General features: G+C 44.6%; 2 protein-coding genes across 3 annotated transcripts in view; both read right to left on the bottom strand.

Annotated features, from left to right (window-relative positions):
• AUH (AU RNA binding methylglutaconyl-CoA hydratase) overlaps positions 1-21,159 on the bottom strand; it is a 198,511-nt gene extending 177,352 nt beyond the window's left edge. Inside the window, exons 1-3 of the mRNA XM_054033009.1 lie at positions 20,946-21,159; positions 14,360-14,427; positions 14,169-14,256 (exon numbers count right to left, since the gene is read on the bottom strand). Of these exons, the coding sequence (XP_053888984.1) occupies positions 14,169-14,256; positions 14,360-14,427; positions 20,946-21,144 (355 nt within the window). The 5' untranslated portion in view covers positions 21,145-21,159. The remainder of the gene's footprint in view (positions 1-14,168; positions 14,257-14,359; positions 14,428-20,945) is intronic.
• Positions 578-2,794, bottom strand: LOC128839760 (myb/SANT-like DNA-binding domain-containing protein 2). Of its 2 annotated transcripts, none has more exons than XM_054033011.1 (2): positions 1,833-2,794; positions 578-1,110 (listed from the first exon to the last, which is right to left on the bottom strand). In XM_054033011.1, the coding sequence occupies exons 1-2, from the start codon at positions 2,362-2,364 to the stop codon at positions 1,046-1,048; spliced, it is 597 nt and encodes a 198-aa protein (XP_053888986.1). In that variant the 5' UTR covers positions 2,365-2,794; the 3' UTR covers positions 578-1,045. The 2 variants fall into 2 exon arrangements, with proteins under 2 accessions (XP_053888986.1, XP_053888985.1); XM_054033010.1 differs by having other exon boundaries at positions 578-1,113.
• Positions 21,160-22,256: the final 1,097 nt, after the last annotated feature.

Consider the following 22,256-nt stretch of genomic DNA (forward strand, 5'->3'; position numbering starts at 1 on the left):
TTATTCTTGGGGACCCAGCCTACCCCTTAATGCCATGGCTCATGAAGCCATACACAGGCAGCCTGGACAGGAGTCAGGAGCTGTTCAACTACAGGCTGAGCAAGTGCAGAATGTGCATTTGGCCGTTTAAAAGGTCGCTGGCGATCGTTACTGACTCACTCAGACCTCAGCCAAACCAATCTCCCCATTGTTATTTCTGCTTGCTGTGTGCTCCACAATCTCTGTGAAAGTAAGGGCGAGACCTTTATGGTGGGGTGGGAGGCTGAGGCAAATCGCCTGGCTGCTGATTACGCACAGCCAGACACCAGGGCGATTAGAAGAGCACACCAGGAAGCACTGTGCATCAGAGAAGCTTTGAAAACCAGTTTCATGACTGGCCAGGCTACAGTGTGAAATATCTGTTTGTTTCTCCTTCATGAAAACCCACCCCCTTTATTGACTCATTCTCTGTAAGGAACCTACCCCTCCCCCTTCCCCCAGCTTGCTTTCAAACCAAATAAAGTCACTATCGTTTAAAAATCATTTACTCTTTATTAATACATTATAAAAAGAGGGAGGGAACCCGGGTGGGGTTTGGGAGGAGGATCGGCGGGAGGGAAAAGGCCACTAAAAAAAGGTTAAAAAAATGACAGCCTTTTGCTTGGGCTGTCCACTGGGGTGGAATGGGAAGGTGTACGGAGCCTCCCCCCCACGTTCTTACACGTCTGGGTGAGGAGGCTATGGAACATGGTGAGGGAGGAGGGGGGTTATACAGGGGCTGTAGCAGCACTCTGTTATCCTGCTGCCGTTCCTGAAGCTCCACCAGACGCCGGAGCATGTCTGTTTGCTCACGCAGCAGCCCCAGCGTTGCATCCTGCCTCCTCTGATCTTCCTGCCGCCACCTCTCATCTCGAGCATCTCTCCTCTCCTCACACTGGTCCCTCCTGTCCTCACGTTCACTGTCTTCTTTCCTATACTTTGAAACCGTGTCCTTCCACTCATTCAGATGAGCTCTGTCACTGTGGGTGGATTCCATGATTTCTGCGAGCATCTCGTCTCGCGTCTTCTATTTCCGACGCCTTATCTGTGATAGCCTTCGGGATGGAGGAGGGAGGCTTGAAGAATTTGCAGCTGCTGGAGGGAGGGAAAAAAGGGAGAGAATTTTTTAAAAAGATACATTTTGCAGAACAATGCTTATACTCTTTCACGGTGACCAACACTATTCACATTACATAGCACATGAGATTTCTGTGCAAGGTCGCATTTTGCCGTGTGGCTGGTATCAGGGAAGATCCCTGCTAGCCAAACGCAAAAAGCTCAGCGCCAATTCCCCCCCCCCCCCCCCCCCCCCCGCGCTTGGCTAACTGCAGGGAAGGATTTCTTTTCAGCCACAGGCAAACAGCCCAGTAGGAACTGCCACCTCTGTCCCCTTAATTAAATTTCCGTATTTCAACCAGGTTACCATGAGCGATAGCCCTCTCCTGAGGATTACACAGCGAGATAAAGAACGGATGTTGCTTGAATGCCAGCAAACACCGGGACCATACGCTGCCAGGCTTTGTCATGCAATGATACCAGATTACTTGCTGCAAGCATGGCGTGGTCAAGTGTCCTACCATGGAGGACGGAATAAGGCTGCACTGCCCAGAAACCTTGTGGTAAGACTTTTGGAGTATCTCCAGGACAGCTTCATGGAGATGTCTCTGGAGGATTTCCGCTCCATCCCCAGACACATTAACAGACTTTTCCAGTAGCTGTACTGGCTGCAAATGCATCCCAAGTCCTCAGGGCAAAGTAATCATTAAAAACCCTTGCTTTTAAAACAAGTTTTATATTTTAAAAGGTAAACTCACCTGAGGTCCCTTCCATGGGGTCGTGGTCTTGGATACTGGGTTGGGAGGGTACTTCAGTCAGGCTGAGAAAAAGATCCTGGCTGTTGGGGAGAACGGAGTGCTGGGTGCTCTCTGCAAGCTCATCCTCCTCCTCCTCCTCTTCCCCATCTGCAGAATCCTCAGGTGTAGCTGATGAGATGATCCCCCCCTCGGAATCCATGGTCAAAGGTGGGGTAGTGGTGGCAGCCCCCCCTAGAACTGCATGCAGCTTGACGTAGAAGCGGCATGTCCGCGGCTCTGACCCGGAGCGACCGTTTGCCTCCTTTGTTTTTTGATAGGCTTGTCTGAGCTCCTTGACTTTCACGCGGCACTGATCTGAGTCCCTATTGTGGCCTCTCTCCATCATGCCCTTGGAGATTTTTTCAAAAGTTTTTTCATTTCGTCTTTTTGAACGAAGTTCTGCTAGCACTGAATCCTCTCCCCATATAGCGATCAGATCCAGTACCTCCCGTACGGTCCATGCTGGTGCTCTTTTTCGATTATCGGACTGCATGGTTACCTGTGCTGATGAGCTCTCTGTGGTCACCTGTGCTCTCCATGCTGGGCAAACAGGAAATGAAATTCAAATGTTCGCGGGGCTTTTCCTGTCTACCTGGCCAGTGCATCCGAGTTCAAATTTCTGTCCAGAGTGGTCACAATGGTGCACTGTGGGATAGCTCCCGGAGGCCAATACCATCGAATTGCGGCCACACTAACCCTAATTTGAAATGATAAAATCGATTTTGCCGCTACTACGCTCGTCGGGGTGGAGTACAGAAATCGATTTAAAGAGCCCTTTATTTCGAATTAAATGGCTTCGTTGTGTGGACGGGTGCAGGGTTAATTCGATTTAACTCTGCTAAATCCGAATTAAAGTCGTAGTGTAGACCAGGCCTTGCAGTCCAGCAACACTGTAAAGGATTTATAGGTTATGGTAAAAAATGAACTGAACATCAGCTCCTAATGCAATGATGTAGCTAGAGTAACTAATGTGATCCTGGCATCAACAGAATATCATCAAGTAAGAGTAAAAAGATGGCATTACATCTGTATATGACATTAGTGAGACCATTACTGGAATACTGCATCCAGTCCTGGACTTCCCACTTCAAAACGGATGTTGGCAAATTGGAAAAGGTTCAAAAAAACATACACCAAAATGATCTGAGATCTGGAAAACATGCCTTATAGCAAGAGATTTAAGAAGCTTCATCTATTTAGTTTATACAAGAGAAGGATAAGAGGTGACTTTAATCATGGTCTACAAGTATCTTCATTGGGAAAAGATTTCTAATAGATGACTCTTTAATCTAGCAGAAAAAGACATAACTATGATCCAACATCTGTAACATGAAGCTAAAATTCAGACTAGAAATTAAATTAGCCATAGAAATAACTTACGCAGGGACCTAACAATTATCCATCCTCTGAAGTCTTTAAATCAAGACTGGATTTGTTCTAAACCTCTTCTGTAGCTCAAACAGAACTTTGATCTTGAATTTGATGCAAAACTATTGGATGAGTTTCTATGGCTTGTGTCACGCAGGAGTCAGATTACAGGATCATAATGGTTCCTTCTGGTCTTAAATATTTATGAATCTTTTTATTCCATCTTCATCCTACAATGCTACCTTGCTGCACTACAAAATGCTACAATAAGCCTCCTTAAACACAAGGTTTTTCCCCACACACACACTTAGGGACAAAGTTTTTAACAAACAACAACAAAAATCCTCAAAATCTATGCACAAAAATGTGTATACATGCAATCACCGCAACAATCTATCAATCTACATAATTAGGCTTGGGAGAATTCAATTTTTATATCATTTTGACAAAACAGCAATGTTTATTTTTAAGCTTTTTTTAATCAATTTAAGTTCACTATTGTGCAAAATTATGGGATTTATTTATTTTGATTTAAATTTTCAGTTGGGGTAATTGGGGGGGGTCAGACTTATGTAATGACAGTAGATATTGAGATTCACAAAGATAGAGCTTTATAATGGTCAAAACACAAATTGTCAACATCACGTCATATATACAAAGTAAATATCCTTAAATCAAATTCTAATATGCTCTCATGCAGCACTTTTCTCTTACTTTGCCTTTCTGTAAATTTCAATTATCATCAATGGAAATACTTTTCATCCATTTGTGTGGGTACAATGAAACTGACATTTACCAATAAAAATCTAATCCTTCCAACCCTATATATAAATAGTATTAAGGTTACAAATTCAAGCACTCAAATTTGGAAATAGCAGAATTAAGGTTGCTTGGACAACCTTAATTTTCCCTCCTTGTGCATATGCATTATGATCCAGTATTTAATTACACAGTCATGTACTTTTTCTACAGAATCCCTGCCTCTTTCAATGTCCAGTAGGAACCTGCTCTGAATATGAATCAGAGTTGTGTAGTGAAGAAAGCTGTTGTTTGTAGGACCCTTGTTTTACTTGTTGCAGAAGTTGAAAGATGTATAGTGAATGTGGCAGGTGATTGCAGGAAGAGAAAGGAGGGTCTCGTTATTAAAGTAGTTGAATGCTGCCCTCAAGAACTGGATTTTATCCCTGAATCTGCCATAGAGTTCTTATAATGCTAAGCAAGTCACTCAAGCCAAACTATTGAGAGATGGCCTTTAATTGTGCATTCCCCATTTTCTGGGTCCCTGATTTGAGAGACTGGAATCGGATTTATAGTAGTGCTGAGCCCTCACAGCAGCAACTCAAATCAATGGGAGCTGTGCTTTGAACACAATGTGCTAAATCCTCTGAAAAACAAGCTCTTGGGCATCTCAAACTGGGCACTCAAAATTAGTGGATTTTTTTTTTTAAAAAAACCTTAATCTCTCAGTGCTCAGTTCCCTGTCAGTAAAATGGAGATAATGCCGTTACTGCCCCACCTCTCAGAGGTAGCGTGAAAGTAAAATTAATGCTTGTGAAACATTTAGATACTATAATGATGAGTGCCACAGAAAAAAACAGAAGGAAATTAATAATTCTGTCTTTGAGCAGGGTTTGAACAGTGTGCACTACATAACATATGGGCTATGCTTTGAAAAATGAGAAGAAAACAAAATATTAATAGCTGTTCATTAAGTGAGTACCATCCATTGTGTGCCGTGACTATGATAATATGTATGCATAAAAGGGCCCAATTAAAGTTGCACAGGCAACTTCCTGGTATTTCCTAACGTACCAATGCTTGACTATTCAACCTTAATATTGATATTTTAATTTAGTTTGTGGGTAATTTTCCAGGTTTTAAAAAAAAGAGCAAACTGAAAAACAGGAATTCCACCTTGTGGTAGGTAGACACCCATGTGGGTTATCAGCAGGCCTGGACCCTTTAGATCCACTCCAGAGACCTCTGCCATCTGAGCTAACAGAGTAAGTGATAGCAGCAGTAAATATACATCCTCTATGTGGACTAGCACAAGAGGGGGATTGGACATTTTGCCAGTGGGTTTCACAGATCTTTGCTGAAAGTAGAGGAATGGCAAGGAATCTTGGGTCCCATTCCAGGCTCTGGAGAGAAGTGTGCTCTAGTGAGCACAAACTCTTCTGCCCAATTCCACACATGACCACTTCTGCCCAGTCCCCTCCAACCTGCCCCATCCCAGTCCTATCTCTCTCTCCCCTCCTCCCCAGTCCCAGTTTCCACACAGGCTTTTCATCCCATCTCCTTGCCCAGAAGTCCTACCTTCATCTCTCTGCATCCCAGTCCCACACTCAACCCACTAGCGCCTTGTCCTATTTCTTTGTCCAGGCAGTCCCTCCCCACCAACATTCAGTTGCCACTCCTTCCCATATTCCCCAGTCCCACCGGCTCCTAATCCTACTATTGCCTCTTTTCAACCCTGGCTCCCAGTCTCCTTGCTCAGCCAGTCCCAGTCTTGCCACCACCACCCTGCCTCCAGTTTCCCACCCCCCCCAGGTCTGGCTCTTGTCCCCTCTACATGTGAATCAAGTAGCTTCCTCTTCCACATTGTCTGGGCCCAAAGGGAGGGGTGGGATGTCACTGAAAGCACAGGAGAGACACCTGCTGTCAATTCAGGTGCCTGGATCCGGACTTGACACAGCTCAGAGTTAGTATGGGGGGAGGAATAGCTCAGTGGTTTGAGAATTGGCCTGCTAAACCCAGGGTTGTGAGTTCAGTCCTTGAGGGAGCCACTTGGGGATCTGGGGCAAAATCAGTACTTGGTCCTGCTAGTGAAGGCAGGGGGCTGAACTCTATGACCTTTCAAGGTCCCTTCCAGTTCTAGGAGATGAGATATCTCCATTAATTTCTAACTGTAGGGCAAGTTCTGCTCAGTCTGGGCTGAAGCATGCCCAACATGGATGGAACTTCAGGGAATTTAACCGAGAAGGTCTAGCAAGTCTGAGCACCTGCAAACTGACATTTTCCAAAGACCAAAATAACTTGGCCATATCTGAGCCAATTTGCACGGGAGATGTGCCAAAAATCCACTCCCCAGCAAGGTTTCAAGTCCCTACTCCAAGGCATGGGGGGAGAGCAGGCTTTTTCAGTAAAAAGGTCACCAGAATTTTTTTTTTAAATGGGTAAAACACATTTTTCCTCTACCCTTGTTCTCAGAAACAGCTGAACTGTTTTCACTGAAATTTTTTTTAAAAAAGCAGATACCCAGTTACAATTTGGCAAAGTTATAAGCACCTGAAAATAGGGTCTTAGAATGGGAAGTGTTGCAATTTTAATAGGTTGTGCTGTCAGCCCCACCTATAATAAAAATGACATCTCAGATAATCTCTATCCCAGGAGTCTCAAACACACGGCACGCAGAGCTATTTCCTGCGGCCCGCCATAGCTCCCCTCACCCCCCGCGCAAGCCATTTCCCTGCTTCCCCGCTCCCCCGCCTACCTCCCAGCGCTTCTCACCACCAAACAGCCGTTTGGCACCGCTTAGGACTTTCCAGGAGGGGGGACGCGGCGCACTCAGGGGAGGAGGTGGAGAAGAGGCGGGGCCAGGGTGGGGATTTGGGGAAGGGGTTGGAATGGGAGCGGGGAAAGGGTGGGAAGAGGCAGGACAGGGGCGGGGCCTCATGGAAGGGGTGGAGTGGGGGACTTTTGTATCTTTGTATGAAAAGGTGTCAGTGATGTGGCCCTCGGGCCAATGTACTAGTCCTCATGTGGCCCTCGTGGTGATTTGAGTTTGAGATCCCCGCTCTATCCTAAGCTACGGAATAGAAACAAGGGAGCTAAAATGAATCATGAATAAGTGTAAACCCCAGGTCATAACAAACCTAAAGACAAACAAAATTACTGGTGTATATATCAACGCCCCCATTACATCACTCAAGTTTGGAAACGATGGTTATTATTGGATCTTTAGCAACTTCTGTAAGTCCAGATAGCAACAATGGCCCAGGCAGCCTATTTTCCCAGCTTCACCTATCTCATATCACAAGATCTTTTCTCTGAGAAGTAAACCTTGATACAGTTCTTTGTACCTTTCTCACCTGCAAACTGGATTATATGCAATGCCATTTACTTGACATTACCCTTAAAGCTACTCAATTTTTAGCTACTGCAGGATGTGCCTGCTGCCTTAGTAATGCATCTCATATGGATATACATTAATTTGAGGAACATAAGCTGTATTTGCTTTCCAACTAGTTTCAAGGGCGATTTGAGGTTTATCACCTCTAACTCCTTTTGGTTTGGGGGCTCTATTTCAAAGAGAGTGAGCGAGAATGAGATGATACCTCCTTAAATATATTCTTACCCAGCAGTCAAAGTCAAGGGGGACAAATCAGCTGACAACATCATTATTTGCATGGCTAGGGAAAAGACATCTCTTAAATATTAGAATCTAAGCTCCCGCCCTAGCCCAAATTAGTTATTTGAGGACACCAATAACTTACTCGTGGTTTTCCTGAAAATTTGAGTTTCCATAATTTTAATTTTGGGTGTTTTTGTGGGGGGTGAAAGAGAAGCAAGGAAGAGTAGCCATATTTCTAGATTATTGACATATCAGCATAGACTTAGGACTGTTCTATGTAGTTTTAAAAATTGAGTTGAGACATTCCTATTGGTGCATTATATACACTAACATAAAATAAACAGTAGCAATTTAGGTATAGGTTAACAGGATTTTATTAATATAATACACAGATTTCAGGACTCATGTTTAAGCATTCTTTTAAAAGTAGATTTCATTTTTGTTTTGCAGGTAAAATGCCCACAATCTATACACACACAGCCCCTCCTCCAGAAATATAAGCAGTGCTTCTTTTTAGATATTTTATAGCACCTGAGAGTGTGCTACACATTTTATAGAAAAACATGATCCCTGCCCTGAAGAGCTTACAATCTAATTTTACACTTCACGCAGTTAGTGGGAGGTAACAGTATAAGGAGATGGAAGTGAGTGATGATGATACTTGCCACTCCAGACTTGTATTACACTCCCAAGGTTATAACTTTTCTAACACTGCCACCACCCAAATGCAAAAAAAAAAACCCACCTTTTAATCCAGGAAGGTGCACTTGGGAATTCCTCCCTGTGGGGTACCCTCAAGCCCTTTCACCCTTGATACTGGAGACAGTTTCTCGCTGGGTTGTGGACTGGGTTTGGTCCCACTGGAAGCGATGCAGGTGATGGGGTTGTTTCCGTTGACTGTGAACCGCTCTCCACTGGTGCACTAGGTGGTATTTCAGGCTCTGGTTGAGCCTCTTGCACCAGTTTAGCTGCTGCTGCAGGTGCAGGCTCTGTGGCGCCCTTTGGTGCTGGCTCCCCTGACTCTGGTGGGGTTGTAAGACGGGCTTTGGTACTGACTGCTCCGCCAGTTCTGATCCTTGGGCTGGTTCTGGCTGGGTCTCAGGAACTGGATCTCCAACTGCTGCCATAGACTCTGGTCTGGAGTCTCGTTCCACCACCTCTGGCTGGGTTCCTGTAGGAGGCTCAGGAACTGAGTTAGGTGTGGAGGCCTGTTTAGCCTGGCAGCAGGTGAACATCCCCACCCTTTTTGTTAGCCTCACATGGTTGGCTAAGTCTTCTCCCAGTAGCATGGGAGTGGGATAATCATCATAGACTGCAAAAGTCCATATTCCTGACCAGCCCTCGTACTGAACAGGCAACCTGGCTGTAGGCAAATTAAAAAAGTTGGCCTTAAAGAGTTGCACCGTCACTTGGGCCTCTGGGTCGATGAATTTGGGGTCCACCAGGGATTGGTGGATAGCTGACACCTGTGCTCTAGTGTCTCTCCATGCAGTAATCTTCCTCCCGCCCACACTCAGAGTTTCCCTTCGCTCTAGGGGTATTTGCGAGACATCTGGGCCTGAAGGCTCTTGGTGGGACTCTGGGGTGATGAATTGTAGTCGGCTGGTGCTCTTGGGGCACTTGGCCTTCACATGCCCCAGCTCATTACACTTAAAGCATCGCCCAGCTGACTGTGGGCTGGGGCGAGGTGGGTGGTTGGATGATAGGGCATCTGGGATCTCCCTGGCTGTGTGGAGGGCTCCCCCTTGCGAGGTGGGGCTTTGGGTTGACCCCGATGGTAGGGTATTGTCTCGGGTTGCCCCTTCTGATATCTGCTCCAACTGCTACTAGCTTTCTTCTTCTCTGCCACCTCCATCCTTTTGGTTCCGATCTCCCCTGGCTCAATTACAGTTTTGGGCTTCCCATCTAGGTTGTACCTTTCTATTTCCTCAGGAACACCTTCTAAGAACTGCTCTATTTGCATTAGGAGAGACAGCTCTTCCAGAGATAAACACTTGCTCCTGATATCCAGGCATCCCAATTTTTTACAATGTGGTAGGCGTGTCAGGAAAATGCCATGTCTGGTTTCCACCTTAGGGCTCTGAACCGCCAGCGGGCATGCTCAGGTGTTAGCCCCATTCTAATTCTGGCCTTTTGTTTAAAAAGTTCATACTCTTTTGTGTGTTTTTTAGGCATTTTAGCTGCCACCTCTGCCAACGGTCCACGGAGCTGCGGCCTCAGCTCCACCATATACTGGTGTATAGGGGTGTTGTACCCAAGGCAGGCCCTTTCAAAATTTTCTAAGGCGGCCTCTATATCATTGCCTACCTTGTATGTGGGAAATTTCTTGGAATGGGGAGCAGTACCTGGAGAAGGACTGTTAGAGTTACCTGCTGGACCCAGCTTAACCCTTTCCAGTTCTAAGCGCTTCAGCTCTAACTCCGCCTCCAAGTGCTTCGCCTCTCTTCTCTCCTCCGGTTCTACCTCCAAGCACTTTGCCTGCATTTCTGCCTCCAAGTGCTTCGCCTGTCTCCTCTCCTTCCAACTCCAAGCACTTTGCCTCTTTTGTCCTCCACTTCCAAACGCATCATCTGTATGAAGAAATCCCTGTCTTCCGCAGTCAGAACTCGGTGTGGGTTAAAGGCATCCCTCCAGCTTGGCACCTGGATCTTGGTCGGGGGAGGGATGACCCTTCCCTCCTGGGAAGTTCCCGGTCCCCCATCTCCTCCCTTCATTTCCGTCCTGGAGCTGAATGTCTGGGCTTGATCTGGGCCTGTCTTCTTTGTGGCATGCCGCTTTGGGAAGACTGTTTTTTCTAAGGTTTCGATGCCTGACCTCAACCTCATGCACAGGCTGCCCCATGTGACGTTGTGCAGTCTATATGGTTTTATAAAAACTTGATAATAAGTCAATATAATGTAACTGAGATAGTTTTAGAGAAAATACGGTAATAAGTGAATGTAAGTAACTGGGATATGCCTCATGCAAAAGGTCTCTTGTAAGGTATCATTACAAAGCTTATAATCTACTGAGTGTGATCATCTGATTTGTATAAATGTACCACTCTTGTATCTAAAACTAGAAATATAAAATGTAACTCTGAGGGCCTATTGTAATTGTGTAAAGTGTGGACCATTAATGATGGTTTGGAATCTTGATGACTCCCATTGTCTGCAGATGGCTGTATTTACCTGTGAGTCTTCCTGTATATGTGTGTGCTGGCAAGTGAGTAATGAAGTCTTGCAGTGACATGTGATCATGTCACCTGAACTGGAATCCATCTTTAACCTGGTGCATTTCCAGTGAGGGGGGGTGGAAACCCAGAGAGACAAAGAGTTCCCGCCTTATGCAAAAGATATATAAAGGGGGAAGAGAAGAGAGAGGGAGAGGAGCCATCATGAAGAATCCCCTAGCTACCACCTGAGCTGCAACAAGAGCTGTACCAGGGGAAAGGATTGTGCCCAGGCCTGGAAGATGTCCAGTCTGAGAAAAACTTACTGAAGCATCTCTGAGGGTGAGATTATCTGTATTTAGTTTGATTAGGCATAGATTTGCGCATTTTATTTTATTTTGCTTGGTGACTTACTTTGTTCTGTCTGTTACTACTTTGAACCACTTAAATCCTACTGTCTGTACTTAATAAAATCACTTTCTATTTAGTAATTTACTCAGAGTATGTATTAATACCTGGGGGAGCAAACAACTGTGCATATCTCTCTATCAGTGTTATAGAGGGCGAACAATTTATGAGTTTGCCCTGCATAAGCTTTATGCAGGGTAAAACGGATTTATCTGGGTTTAGACCCCATTGGGAGTTGGGCATCTGAGTGCTAAAGACAAGCACGCTACTGCGAGCTGTTTTCAGGTAAACTTGCAGCTTTGGGACAAGTGATTCAGACCCTGGATCTGTCTCTTGAGCCAAACAGGAGTGTCTGGCTCAGCAAGACAGGGTGCTGGAGTCCTGAGCTGGCAGGGAAAACAGAAGCAGGGGTAGTCTTTGCACATCGGGTGGCAGCTCCCAAGGGGGTTTCTGTGATCCAACCCGTCACACCCCACTCTTAGCCTAACTATTTAGTTGCCACGAAGCTAGAAAAGAAAAGAAAAAAATTGCTTGTTTGACTCCCTGGCTTCTTTGGTGTGCTTGTTCCCACTTAGGCAGCAAAGAAAAGAAAAGAAGGAAAAAAAACCTCCCTGGCTTTCAAGAAGCCAAGAGGAAAAATGTGCCCTTTTAAAATCCTGAGGTCTGTGCTTCTGGTTCAAAACTATCCCACCACTCTGCCACCATGTCATGGCTGAATCCCCACTCTGTTACTCCGAGTGCAGAAGTGAGGGACTGCAAAGATTTTTAAAAATTAATACTTGCCATTCCATGCTTGTATTACACTCCCAAGGTTACAGCTGTGGTCTTGGCTTAGTCACCACTGCCACCACCCAAATGCAAAAAACCTTTTAACCCAGGAAGGAGCACTTGGGAATTCCTCCCTGTGGGGTACCCTCAAGCCCTTTCACCCTCCACCCCCCTGAGAAAGAAACAAAGGAAATTAGCTACCAGCTAATCAAACAACATGCACAAACCTTTTAGGACACCAAAAATCCAATTCTGTTCTTTAAAAAGGTAAATTTTATTAAAAACAAAAAAGAAAACATTACATCTGGAACTTAGGCTTTTTCCTAGATCTTAAAAGAAAATTCCAAAAATTAAGCACCCAAACTAGCTTTTTGGGGGGTTCAGCTTAAAGGTTACGAGCAAACAAAAGCATCACGGGTTAGCACAAAGGAGATCCACAAGCCAAAATAAAAAATAAACCTGATTGTGTCTAACTAAACATTCCCTATCCAAATAATTTCTTCTAGGTATGAAAAATGAATTTTCATACTTGGTTCAAGCATTACACGGCATGGCTGCTCCGTCCCTGCAGCCCAGAGAACAACAGACAAAGGGAAAGCTTCCCACTGGCTCTTTTGGTCAGGTGCCCACTCCTTTTCTTTTATCTGTGGGCTTATTAATCCTTTACAAGTAAAGCAAGCTGAGAACAGCTACCAAGAGGGATTTTACAGCTAACTGGCTGGCTGGGTGTCTATCAAAGGGAGCTACACCCTCCCCACCCCCTTCATTTATCACAGAAGGATTAGGGTTACAACGAGATCACTTGGGTTTCTCACCTTTTAGACGTGCACATTTTGGTGGTGCTGTTAGGTATACATACAAAAGTATTGCCTCATTTCCTGTAGTCATTGCAAAATAAGAAACCTGAGATTTGAATGAAGTGTAAGAAATAGCTTGGTGGATCTCACCTCTCCTTGGTTCTGACCCAAACAGCACATCGGTGTTACCCATAGTGGTCTCACTATTCTGAGACGAACTTACTCCTGTTCTCTCTCCACTGTCATCACTGACCTACTTTTCCAGCAAGGAGGATAGGCAATAAGCCTATTCAAAGACAGAGATCAATGCAGCTCTCTAAACTTGAGAACAAGGGGTACTGGCACAGCGAATAGAACCAGATGTCCTTGAAGCCACAGTACAACAATTCAGTGTCATATCTGGGGCTTTTTAAGGGAGTAAAACAACTGATATTTGTGAACTCATGTTTCTCATATCATAGCCATCAAGATAGCCACTTAAATGTTTCACTTAAGAGAAATATGCTTTTGAAAACTTTGATTTGGTAACCAATCCCACCTAATGGCTTCATATACCCAAATCAGCCATCCCACACATTACAATGCATTTGTATGTATTACTGGTGAAGGCACAGGATCACATTCTTTAATAAATTATCCACATTTAAGGGAATAGCCAATTAAAGTTTGCTATCTGTTTTTAATGCCATATAGCAGGGATTGGCAACCTTTGACACATGGCCCATCAGGGTAAGCCTGTGGCAGGCTGGGTTGGTTTGCTTACCTGCAGCATCTGCAGGTTTGGCCAATCGCAGCTCCCACTGGCTGCGGTTCATCATCCCAGGCCAATGGGGGCCGTGGGAAGCAGCACGGGCTGAGGGGTGTACTGGCCGTCCCTCCCCGCAGCCCCCATTGGCTGGGGACGGCGAACTGCAGCCAGTGGGAGCTGCGATCGGCCAAACCTGCGGACTCTGCAGGTAAACAAAGCAGCCCAGCCCACCATGGGCTTACCCTGACGGGCCACGTGCCAAAGGTTGCTGATCCCTACCATATAGTTTGCCTAGTTTCACAAGTTATTTTAATGGATTTTATACCTCCAAGTGGAAAGTAAAGACAGCATCCTTCTCAATTTACCATTCATACTCTACCAGTCCCATTAACCACTTAGCAATATTAGGCTCTCATTCCAGAATATAAGCAAGTCTTTTAAGAGTTCAACAGAATGCATTTATCCACTACTATGAAAAAATCTACTACATATTGGGAAGTGTTCTTTATGATGCAGAAAGAAGAAAACAGAATGAAGCAGATGTTTCTTTCTTGTTAAAAATCAAGGAAAATCATATGAAGAGGTTTTGCTTTCAACTGAGATGAATGTGGCAAGGTACAATGCTTCCTTGGAATCTGGGCCATTTCTACTACAATGCTAGATTACAGATATCCAACTTCACAGTAAAATTAAGTTTGCATACCAGCACAGAATATCCCAGGGACTTCACTTCGGAATATAACAGTTCGTACTTTCTTATCAGATTTCAGAGCATCCACAGCTTTTGACATCTACAGAAAAAGAAGGGGAAGGGAAAAAAAAAATTTTTTTTCCAAAATATTTAATTCCAATACATTGCCTTCAAATTAGAAGCCGTTAGTTTTTCCCCCTTACCATTTTTATAAGATTTTTATTAAGTGCATTTTTGGCACGAGATCTGTTTAATCCAAGTACCACAATTCCTAGAGGAAAAAAGAAGAGTTTGAATCAGTGTCATATTAAAAATATAAATTAAGTACATACTTGTGTCCATGTTATTTTGACTCTAAACAGATATCAAGTTAGGACTGTAAGAAAATTGACACATGTAATTATTTTGACTGACTTGTTTTGAATATATTCTTGTTAGTTTGTTTCCTTTTTCAGAGTGTTTCAATAGCCATTAGAAATGACATTCACTTTAAGGACAGACTCAGAACTCATGATCTGATACACATGAAATTACCACATCTGTGCACACAACCTGACTGGGCCAAATTCGCGAAAGCAAATAATCATAATATTTTCCTGAACAATTAAGCATGTGTCTTGGTACTTAAATGTAGTCTTTAGATATTTTTTCATAAAGCATTTAAAAAAAAAAAAAAACCACAAGGGCACTGCCAGGTCCAAAATTTTGACCTTTTTTTTGATTGGGGGCAGGGGTGGTGGGTGGGTGTGTGTGCGCGCAGATGCATATTTTAGCATAGCACCCTCTTAGTCTTGACAACTCAGTCACCACACAAAAAAGCATGGTTCACGTTAGTTACAACAACCACCCACTACCAGCGAGGTACAGGTACTTTGCATGTAGCACTTTTCCTTAGCCGTATCCCAATATATTCCTTATTTCAAAATTATTTCAGACAAATACTCAGCTTGGTCATAGAATCATAGGACTGAAAGGGACCTCGAGAGGTCATCTAGTCCAGTCTCCTACACTGATGGCAGGATTAAGTACTATCTATCCCATCCCTGACAGGTGTTTGTCTAACCTGCTCTTAAAAATATCCAACGATGGAGATTCCACAACCTCCCCTGGCAATTTATTCTACTGCTCAACAACCCTGACAGTTAGGAAATTTTTCCCAATGTCCAACCTAAACTGCCCTTGCTGCCATTGCTTCTTGTCCTATCCTCAGAGGTTAAGGAGAACAGATTAAACATACACAGCTGTGTGTACATGTAGTGAACAGAGTGGGCCTAGAGCTCTGATTTTAGGTTTAAAGGTATGCTGCAATTCTTGTTATGGAAAGGTTCAAGGATTTGAATGATACTATAAAAAAAATGAAGGAACCCGCGTGACCTTTCCAACCTTTTAAAAGGATGTCTCAATAAAATATGTACTTTTTATCTCCAAATAAGGATGATCATTGTTTTCTAAATTCAGTAACAGTAATACGATACTAGAAAAGATCCCCTAAATAACCGTAATGAAGCATTTCTACTCTGCCATGTCATGCACACGTCAATAAAGCAGCTACAGTTTTTGTGGACAGCTGAATTTTCCCTGTGTGTTTTTCTGTGCTTGTCATTGGATTTATACATCTTGCTAGGAACTATGTAGTTAACGCTGACAACATCCACACCAATAGAATTAGAAAATTCTCTAAGATGTTCACATCAGCCTTCTTTCTTCCTTTTGTGCATTTACAATAGGTTTTTCACATAGTGCCTGAGAAGCCCTAGAGCAAGAAAAACTTGAGATTTTTTTTCAGGTATGCCATGTACTCTAGTTCTAGTATGTGTTACTGACAAGGCACTATAGTAAATTTCATTGCTTAGCACAAAGGTATAGGAAAGAGTTGACAAATATGGTCTAGAACCTTACAAAGGTTTTTTGTTTGTATTGGTAGTACGGAATAGTTTTGACTGTCCTGGATTGCCCATTTTGACCATGATAGACACACACTAGGGAGAAAATTAATATTCATGTTAGCACCTTAATTAAGAATGTTCCGACATAAGGATTAAAGTTGTTAAACGCAAAATATAACAAGTTCTCTGCAAGGGGAAAATCCCTAAAGAGAAAAAACACAAGTGTAGAAGCCAATTCCTCCTACTACTCCCACCAGTTTCACAACAAGTCATAACCCTACCACTTCCTTCCCCCAAATGCACAGCAGCCCTCTACCCAACTTTCCAACCTTCCTATTTATGGAAAAAAAGTGGTGTGAGAATTGTAATCAGAAATGTGTGAAAATATTAACATAACAGGCATAGAATGTCAGTCAGGTGTATAGAGGAATCTTCCATGGATTCTCCACCACACCCCTTTTTCTTTTTTTAAATATAGCCATATCACCATAGTATCAGATCACCTCTGAAGATAACTTTTCAGGTTTATCTTTATAGTGGCAGTATGAGATAAAGAATGTATTAAATTGGTGTCTGAAGTATAAAAAGTTAAATGATTTGCCTGAGGTTGCATAGGATGTCTGTGGCAAACCGGGAATTGAATATAGTCCTCCTGAATCCCAGTCCAGTGGTTTACCCACAAGATGATCCTTTCTCCTTTTTTCTCTCTTGAATAGCTCCTACTCAAACACCGATCAGAACAAATGTTGACTGTTTTAGGAGATATGACAAAATTAAAGCCATTGGCAATATGGATACAATGTAACCATTTTATTTGCTGTCAAAATTCAAGGAAGTGAGATAACAGGAGCAGAAATAACTGGGTTTCCCTCATACCACTATACGGCAACACCATCAAGCTACAAGGGGGAAAAAAAACTACAGTAAAACCTGTCAAGAGCGACTCATGAAAGTGGCGATGTTACGGAGCTGATGCCCAGCAAAGCACACTGGAGGCAAGGGGTAACTGAGTGACTCACTGTCGTGATATCCCAATAATGGTCACCATAAGGTAAAATTGTTTCCTGTTTTTTTAGTTATGGCCAAAACAAACTTGGTTTCTTGGCTTCAGGGCCCAAAAAATTAAATTCTGCACATTAAAATAACATATGGTGAATGTTGTAGTACAGCATTGTCTATAAACGCCATAGGGAATGAGCCTTGGGAGTGGAAGGAGTTAACTTCTCTGCCAAGCTCCACGTCCTGCATGCACTGGTGGAGAATAAGAGAAATCTTTCATCCTGCTGGATGATTTGTCAAGAACTGGTAAAGTATATAGCAGTGTTGATTTTGTCATCATTAGACTTCAGGATTAGTATTTCTTGGACATGAACAGGGCCCTACCAAATTCACGGCCATGAAAAACGCATCACGGACCATGAAATCTGGTCTCCTCCCGTGAAATCTGTATGGTATATGGTAAAAGCACACAAAAGACCAGATTTCATGAGGGGAGACCAGCATTTCTCAAATTGGCAGCCCTGACCCAAAAGGAAGTTGCAGGGGGGTTGCAAGGTTATTTTAGGCGGTGTCACGGTATTGCCATCCTTACTTCAGGGGAAATTACGGTAAATTATGAAGGATGAATATTTATTTTAAAAAAAGAAAGAAAAAGAAAACAAGCATATAGGGACAAATTTAGAAAGGCAAAGGCACAAAATGAGATTAAACTAGCTAATAAATAAATGCTAACAAGAAAACATTTTCTAATCACATTTAAAGCAAGAGGAAGACCAGGGACAGAGTAGGCCCATTACCCAAGGAGGAGGGAAAGACAACAAGAGAAAAAGCAGCAGTGGCTGAAGAGGAAAGAACAAGGTAGATGTCTTCAAGTTGGTAGGGCCTGACTAGGCCCATCCCGATATTTAGGTGTTTGTCCCGCGTCCCAACCGATCTTTGGTCGGGACGCAATTTGTCCCGATATTTTGCTCCGCCGGCCGTTATTTTTCTCTGCCGGCGGACCTCCCTCTCCCCCCTCCCCCCCCCCGCCATGTGTCCCGATATTTTCTTCCTCTCATCTGGTCACCCTAGGCCTGACAAAATATATCCTAGAATTATTAAGGAACTGGCTCAAGAAATCTCTGAGTCATTAGTAATTATCTTTGAGAATGAATGGAGGACGGGAGTTATCCCAGAGGATTGGAAAGGGAAAATATAGTACCCATCTATAAAAGGGGGAATTAGACCAGTCAGCTTAACTTCAGTATCCAGAAAGATAATGAAACAAATAATCAACCAACCAATTTGTAAGCACCTAGAAGAAAAGAAGATGGTAAGTAAATCAACATGGATTTTCCAAGAAAAAATCATGTCAACACAACCTAAAATCTTTCTCTGACAGGGTAATAAACCTGGGGGGTGAGGGACAGCACTAGATATGATATCTCTCTGCTTTAGAAAGGTTTTGGATGATGTTTCACATGACCTTCTCATAAGCAAACTAAGGAACTATAGCCTAGATGACCTACTACATGGCAGGTGCACAATTGGTGGGAAAATCATACCCAGAGAGTAGTTATCAGTAGTTCACAGTCAAGCTGGAAGTATATATTGATGTAATAGTGTTGCAAAACAACCAACATTCTGGGATGTATTAGCTGAAGTGTTGTAAACAAAACACAAGAAAACACATTCTACTCAGCACTTACAAGGCCTGATTTAGAATAGTATGTGCAGTTCTGGGCACCACACTTCAGGAAAGATATAGACAAATTGGAGAAAATCCAGAGGAAAGAAACAGAAATGATTAGAGGTCTGGAAAACATGACCTATGAGAAAAGATTGAAAAAATTGGGTTTGTTCAGTCTAGAGAAGAGAAGACTGAGGGAGGATGTGATAAGTTTTCAAGTACATAAAAGGTTGTTATAAAGAAGAGGGCAATAAATTGGTCTCTTTAACCACTGAGGACAGACAAGAAGTAATGGGTTTAAATTGCAGCCAGGAAGATTTAGGTTAGACATTAGAAAGAGCTTCCTAAGTGTAAGAGTAGTTAAGCATTGGAGCAAATTACTAAGGGAGGTTGTGGAATCTCCATCATTGTCTAACCTGTTCTTAAAAACCTCCAAACATCTGTCAGGGATGGTCTAGATAATATTTAGTCCTGCCTCAGTGCAAGGAACTAGACTGGATGACATATTGAGGTCCTTCCAATCCTACATTTCTATTATTCTATTTTGTTTTGACTAACAGGGATGGGTATATGCTGGGAAAGAGGAAACCATTTAAAAATTAAAAATAAAAACACCACCACTCTTCAGCAGGAAATAACCACCCTCCCCACTGCAGGGATTTCCCCAGATCTCTGAATGGTGGTAACCTTACCATGTTTTATTTTTCTACTCCCACATTTCTTTCCCCGAAAGTCTCCACCAACCCACTGTATAATGCAATCTACAGTACACCAAATCACATGCACTCAAGAATAAATTGAAGGTAAATGCAGTATGTCATGTATCTTGATCATCTGACTCACATTCTAACCAGTAATCCAACTTTGCTGAAAGTACAGGACTTGGTTAACACTGTCAGCCACTGAGCAGCTTCAAATAGTCACTATTTCAAGCACTATTCAATCATGTGACAGTGAACAATTTAAGGTCAAATATTTCACAATCCTACAAGTCTACAGATGGGTGTTTTATAACATTAAAAAGAGGGGATTCTCAGTTTCCCAACACGGCACAGGATGTACTTCTAGCAATGCAGTGTCACAATATTAAAACCATAACCTTTTGTAGGTATAGTTATTATATAATGTTTGCAGCTGGCTAAACAGGAAACATTTCACCAACACTTAGCCCAGATCTTTACCCCTTTCTGCCCCATAATTCAAAATTTCACTGAAATTTTTAAATTTGAAAAATTTCAACCCTTTTATAGCGGATTACAAAACAGAGACTGTAGCAGCAGGATCATCATGGTATTGGAAGAAGATGAGAGCAGGCGCATCAGTGGCCAGATTAAGCCATTGGCACAATAGGTCCATACCTAGAGCCCCAACTCCTGAAGTCTGGTGATGAGGTCAGAATCTTAGCTTTCATTTAAGAAAAACATATATCTAATGTTCACAGTTAAGAAAAGCATGAAAAAACAACCCATGCATAACTAACGTAGTGATGTTTGCCTGAGCCTGCAGAAAGCTTGAAACAACTGGTGAGAGCTGTAAATTGCACCACCAATCTCAATATAACTACCTCCTAGACCTGCTGCTCTAGCGATCTTTGCCAACCCTATTCCAGCAAACGGCTTCATCTGGGGCAGAAAAAGGGAATAGCAGGCTAGGACCACCACTCAATGTAGACACACCCCTACTTTCAACCCTGCTGCTCCCCGGGTGTGAGAGCTCCTGAGACTTCTCAGACGCTCCAGGAAGCGGGTGGGGATGATAAAGTGCCCCCCACTACCACTGTAGGTGCGGGGGCAGGAGGCACCATACCATGGCATGGCATATAGGGGGCTCCTCGGAGTAGCAGCGGGTGGGAGTACAGACAGGCTAATTCAGAGGGGGCGGGCAGCCTAAAGGGCTGCTACTCGTACTCCGTCGCCCAGCCACGCGCCCCTGGGGACGCACTGCGCATGGGCAGCGTGTGGAGGCGGAGCAGCCACTCTTCTCCCCCCCCCCCAACCTCCGTGCATTTAAAGGGCCAGCCCCATTCATCAGCTGCCCCGAGCTCGCAGCGCTGCGCCGGGAGGGGGACACCACGGGCCTCCGGCGGATCGCACCGCTGCACCAAGCGAATGGGGCGGCGGGTGACACCAGTCCCGGGGCTCTCTCTGCAGAGTCCAGCGCGCAGTGATGGGCAGCTGCATCCCCGCCCCGCAGCGCTCGGCGGAGCAGCCTCCCCCCGGCCCGGGCTGCCGTTACCTTGCTTCTCCTCAGCCAGGTACCGGACCCGCAGCTCCTCCTCCCCCTTCGCCTCCGAGCTGTAGCCCTTCCCGGTTGGAGAACAAGCGGCCCCTCCCCGCACCAGCCCCCGCGGGCCCGGCCGGCGGAGAGGCGAGGAGGCAGCGGCTGCAGCAGCCAACCTGACTCTGCCCTGCAGGAGGCCCAGCGACGCCGCCATGCTGCTGCCTCTTCCCACCGCGCCGGCCCCGGCTTCGTGCCGCGGAGCCACCCCTCCCCCCACGTTCACACACACCACGTGACCCTACGGCACGCACCGCTTCCTCCCACGCGCGACCCCAGGCAGCGGGAGCCGCAGTAACGCTCGCTCTGGGAGCGCGAGGTCCCCCCCCAGTCGCCACGCGCATCGTCAGCCTCGCCTCGCGGTCTGGGCCCCTGCTCCCCTCTCCCTTCATGCCAGGAGCCTTCCAGCCATGCCCCCAGTGGCACCAGATACCTAGCTAATGATGGGTGCCCGGGGACCATTCCCCAGTGACCCCTTGGCTGCTTAGAGGAACCCTGTCCCCACCATTGCCCCTCCCCACTTACATACAGAGCAAGAGCCAGCCTCCCTGCAGTCACCAGGCACAATGCTGGGGCCGCGGCTTGGCTCAAATAATAATTGGATCTAGATTTTGTAGAGCACTTTTCATCAGTAACACTGAATGCACTTCACAATCCTTAGTGGAGTTAGCCTCCCAGCACCGCTCCTCCTGGCAGGTAGCGGAATATTCTATTGCCAGTTTTTTAGAGGGCTAAATGACTTGTCCAAGGTCATTAAGAGAGACAAGGTAGGTGAGGTAAAACTTCTATTGGTGAGAGAGACAAGCTTTTGAGCTACACAGAGCTCTTCTTCAAGTCTCGGAAACTAATTCAGGCCTGGTCTACACTACAGTGCTAGGTCTATGTAAGACCGCTTATATCAACCAACTTTGTAAGTGTCTACACTACAATGGTGCTCATGCTGATGTAAGTCACTCACTACATCAGCTTAATAACTCCACCTGCACAAGAGGCATAGCGCTTAGGTTGATGTAGTTAGGGCAATGCAGTGTCTGTGTAGACACTGAGTTACTTACATCACCTGTTGGTTGTCAGCCCTGCCCAGAGCTCACAACCGTAGCCCTCCCAGCCCCAGGGCTGACAGCCAGAGAGGAAATGAGAAATAATAGCAGCCATGAAACTGACAAGAATGTAAATTTCCCTGCTGTGAAATTGAGCCCTGTGCTGGGCTCAGGCTGTCAGCCCCCACTGTGGGGAGGCTGCAGCAGTTGGCCCAGCACAGCTGTTGGT

Source organism: Malaclemys terrapin, chromosome 6 (assembly GCF_027887155.1).
Source record: "Malaclemys terrapin pileata isolate rMalTer1 chromosome 6, rMalTer1.hap1, whole genome shotgun sequence".
In the NCBI taxonomy this organism is placed as follows: domain Eukaryota; kingdom Metazoa; phylum Chordata; order Testudines; family Emydidae; genus Malaclemys; species Malaclemys terrapin.